Genomic DNA, 4,543 nt, shown 5'->3' on the forward strand with positions numbered 1-4,543 from the left:
AGAGCTTTGATCTGATCCGTAGATTGTAGTATTGCTTAGCTCTGTCTATAGCATGCTGCTTCCACTGTTTTGCATGCATGTAGTCCTGTGTTGTAGCTTTCCCAGGTTGGCACTTATTTTTAGGTACGCCATGTGATGGTGGGGAGGGAATTGGTGAAACTGGGAAGGGGAGGTGAAAGTAGTGTTGTCTGGTGCTGTCAGGAAAGCTGGAGACATAAAGAGCCGTATTCACCCTTGTTGCTCTTGTGAGGTTGTAGAACCACTTTGTACACTAAAGCCAGGTCCTGGGAGTAATTCTGGTGGCACTGACCCTGTCAGCTACCTCTGTCCCCTTCTACTCATGTTTTGCCAAAATATTTTGAAACATTCTTCCAGCCAAAGTGAAAGCAGGGATTGCCACCTACCTTTAAGAGGTGCATTCCCACTTTAAATAGGCCTTGGAAAACGCGCCGGAAATTGTGCACGTGTGGGTGCTGCCTGATTCCCAACGTGATCACGAAGGAAGCCCGTTAGTCAAATGGAAATGAGACCCAGGAGTTAAAATTACCCAGGCTTCCCGCCCACCTTCCCCCCCTGCCCACCCGATTCGCGTCCTGAGTTAAAATTCGGGTTAATTTGTGTTTTCAATATATTTTAACAGGCTAATCATAAAAACGGAATGAAGATAACATATGAACAGTCAAAAAGGTCCTTTGAGAAAAAACATGATCAATTATGCTGTCCAAAGTGTGGAAGTCAAAGCATACATATGGAGACAATTACATGTAAGCCTAAGTTTAGTAGTTTGCATGGTTAAGGTCTTGTAAAAATAAGGGTAATTTTACAGGTGTAAAGCAAGTGCCTAAGGGTTCAATATGGTGGGTGGCGTGCGCATGCTCATTCCACGCTGGACGTGCACCACACACTGTATTAGTTAGGGCTGCGTATGCAAATTGGGGGTCTAATACTTGTTTCAGGCTCTTTTGAGAAATTGGTTTGCAAATGACCGCAGCATGCACTCTACAATGTGACATGGTCCTGCTCCTGGCTTCATTAGGCATGTGCAACGTTTGGTGCATCAGGACCACTTCTCGATTTGGGCGTGATCTAATTTCTAGGCCAATAACTTTTTCAGCCACATTAATCTAATTTGAATTTCACTTTCTCAGTAATGATTAATTAAAAGTATTGTATATAGCTGTAAATAGATTTAAATTAGTTGCAGCTTTTTGGGCTCGTGATTTTTTTAAATGATTTTAGTTCACACATTGTGATGCTGAAAATCACCAATTGTTACAGTTATAATACTATTCTGATGCTTGGATCAGGTTTATTACTTTACTCCTGAGTGATTCCAGCATTTTCTGTTTTTATGACTTTAATGTTGTGTTACTGAAATATATAAAGCTTCAGATATGCTCTCAGTTGGATGTAAAAGATCCCATTGCATTATTTGAAGAAGAGCACAGGGGTTCTTCCAGTGTTCTGGCCAATATTTATCCCTCAACCAACACCTAAAAACACAGATGATCTTTTCATTTATTTCATTGCTGTTTCTGGGAGCTTGCTGTCTGAAAATTGGCTGCCGCATTTCCTGCATTACAACAGTGACTACACTTTGAAAGTACTTAATTGGTGTAAAGCATCCGTGTCCTCTCTGCCCGTCTCTTCTCCCCATCCTCGTTCCCTCTGCCCATCTCCGGCCCCTCTGTCCATCCCCGGCCCCTCTGCCCACCCCTGGCCCCTCTGCCCATCTCCAGCCCCTCTCCCCATCCCTGGCCCCTCTGCCCATCTCCGGACTCTCTGTCCATCTCCGGCCCCTCTGTCCATCTCCGGCCCCTCTGCCCATCCCCGGCCCCTCTGCCCATCCCCGGCCCCTCTGCCCATCCCCGGCCCCTCTACCCATCCCCGGCCCCTCTGCCCATCCCCGGCCCCTCTGCCCATCCCCGGCCCCTCTGCCCATCCCCGGCCCCCCTGCCCATCCCCGGCCCCTCTGTCCATCCCCGGCCCCTCTGTCCATCCCCGGCCCCTCTGCCCATCCCCGGCCCCTCTGTCCATCCCCGGCCCCTCTCCCCATCTCCGGCCCCTCTGCTCATCCCCGGCCCCTCTGTCCATCCCCGGCCCCTCTGCCCATCCCCGGCCCCTCTGTCCATCCCCGGCCCCTCTGTCCATCCCCGGCCCCTCTGCCCATCCCCGGCCCCTCTGTCCACCCCCGGCCCCTCTGTCCACCCCCGGCCCCTCTCCCCATCCCCGGCCCCTCTCCCCATCCCCGGCCCCTCTCCCCATCCCCGGCCCCTCTCCCCATCCCCGGCCCCTCTCCCCATCCCCGGCCCCTCTGTCCATCTCCGGCCCCTCTGCCCATCCCCGGCCCCTCTCCCCATCCCCGGCCCCTCTGCCCATCCCCGGCCCCTCTGCCCATCCCCGGCCCCTCTGCCCATCCCCGGCCCCTCTGCCCATCCCCGGCCCCTCTGCCCATCCCCGGCCCCTCTGCCCATCCCCGGCCCCTCTGCCCATCCCCGGCCCCTCTGCCCATCCCCGGCCCCTCTGCCATCCCCGGCCCCTCTGCCATCCCCGGCCCCTCTGTCCATTCCCGGCCCCTCTGTCCATCCCCGGCCCCTCTGTCCATCCCCGACCCCTCTGCCCATCCCCGGCCCCTCTGCCCATCCCCGGCCCCTCTGCCCATCCCCGGCCCCTCTGTCCATCCCCGGCCCCTCTCCCCATCTCCGGCCCCTCTGCTCATCCCCGGCCCCTCTGTCCATCCCTGGCCCCTCTGCCCATCCCCGGCCCCTCTGTCCATCCCTGGCCCCTCTGTCCATCCCCGGCCCCTCTCCCCATCCCCGGCCCCTCTCCCCATCCCCGGCCCCTCTCCCCATCCCCGGCCCCTCTCCCCATCCCCGGCCCCTCTGTCCATCCCCGGCCCCTCTCCCCATCCCCGGCCCCTCTGTCCATCTCCGGCCCCTCTGCCCATCCCCGGCCCCTCTGCCCATCCCCGACCCCTCTCCCCATCCCCGGCCCCTCTGTCCATCCCCGGCCCCTCTGCCCATCCCCGGCCCCTCTGCCCATCCCCGGCCCCTCTGCCCATCCCCGGCCCCTCTGCCCATCCCCGGCCCCTCTGCCCATCCCCGGCCCCTCTGCCCATCCCCGGCCCCTCTGCCCATCCCCGGCCCCTCTCCCCATCCCCGGCCCCTCTGTCCACCCCTGGCCTCTCTGTCCATCTCTGGCTCCTCTGCCTGTCCCCTCTGCCCAGCCCCTCTGCTTCTCCCGACCCAGCCCTGGCCTCTCCTTGCCTATCCCTAGTACTTATTTATGACCAATCATACAATGACTGTATGTCCTCACTTTTAAAAAAGGTACATAATGTAAATTTAGTAAAACAGCAACAGAACAAGAGATAAATAGAAAAAGTCAGAGACATGCGGAAGAGAGTAGAGACATAGGGAAGGAGAGATCTGCAGAAAGAGGGAGAGAAAGAGTGAGAGATAAAGTTAGAAATAAAATGGAGAGATGAATTGGCAACAAATTGAGCACAAAAATCGAGGCTAACACACCAGTGCAGTGCTGAGGGAATGCGGCACTGTCGGAGGTGCCATCTTTCGGATGAGACGTTAAACTGAGGCCCTGTTTGCTCTCAGGTGGGTGTAAAAGATCCCATGGCACTATTTCGAAGAAGTGCAAGGGAGTTATCACCAGTGTCCTGGCCAATATTTATCCCTCAATCAACATCACTAAAACAGATTATCTGGTCATTATCACATTGCTGTTTGTGGGAGCTTGTTGTGCACAAATTAGCTGTGGCGTTTCCTACATTACAACATTGACTACACTCCAAAAAAGTAGTTCATTGGCTGTAAAGCGTTTTGAGACATCCGGTGGTCGTGAAAGGTGCTACATAAATCAAATCTTCCTTTAATAGAATATGTGTGAGAGCCGTACAGAAAGAATGAGTGGAAGACAGATGCAAAGATACAATTCAGTATTTTCTTCTCTGTGTTAGTTTTAACAAATCTGTAAACACATTTACAAACAACCCATTTGCAGATTCATTAAAATTAATATATGGGAAGAAAACACATGGGATAAATGCAGTAAAATAAATAATTAGAGAATAGAACAGAAGCAAAGAGACAGTTACAGCAAGAGAGATACAAGTATTACTTTCATTTTTGTCCAAGAGTAATATCAGGGAAGATCAATTAAGAAAATAATTTTAAAAAAGAACTGCAAATGAAGATCTGAAATAAAAAACAAAAAATGCTAGAAATACTTTCTTAACATTAAAATAATAAAGTTTTATGTAGCTTAGGCGAGGATTATTACAAGCATGAAAGACACTATAACAATCCACATTATTTGATATGAGCTGATAGGTAAGTAGGTGTAATTATAGTTAAGTTGAAAGTAAACGTTTGGGTAGCTTCTGACATTTCCTGTGCTATCAATGTAGTTCTATCAAAGCCACCACTGAGAGAAATCACAGTTGTGACTGGAATCATTTATATCAAATTGGTACTTATCACAAACCTGGTGCATAAGCCACATCTTCACACAGGTTTTTAAGAGTTGT

At 52.0% G+C, this 4,543-nt stretch overlaps 1 protein-coding gene across 1 annotated transcript in view; it reads left to right on the forward strand.

The window, feature by feature from the left end:
- The first annotated feature begins 645 nt into the window (after window positions 1-645).
- LOC147124542 (ATP-dependent clpX-like chaperone, mitochondrial) overlaps window positions 646-4,543 on the forward strand; it is a 68,727-nt gene continuing 64,829 nt past the window's right edge. The window contains exon 1 of the mRNA XM_085989140.1: window positions 646-764. Coding sequence (XP_085845266.1) covers window positions 659-764 — 106 coding nt within the window. The 5' untranslated portion in view covers window positions 646-658. The remainder of the gene's footprint in view (window positions 765-4,543) is intronic.

Source organism: Somniosus microcephalus, chromosome 1 (assembly GCF_052327205.1).
Source record: "Somniosus microcephalus isolate GS21.2 chromosome 1, FLI_Smic_1.0, whole genome shotgun sequence".
Lineage (NCBI taxonomy): Eukaryota > Metazoa > Chordata > Chondrichthyes > Squaliformes > Somniosidae > Somniosus > Somniosus microcephalus.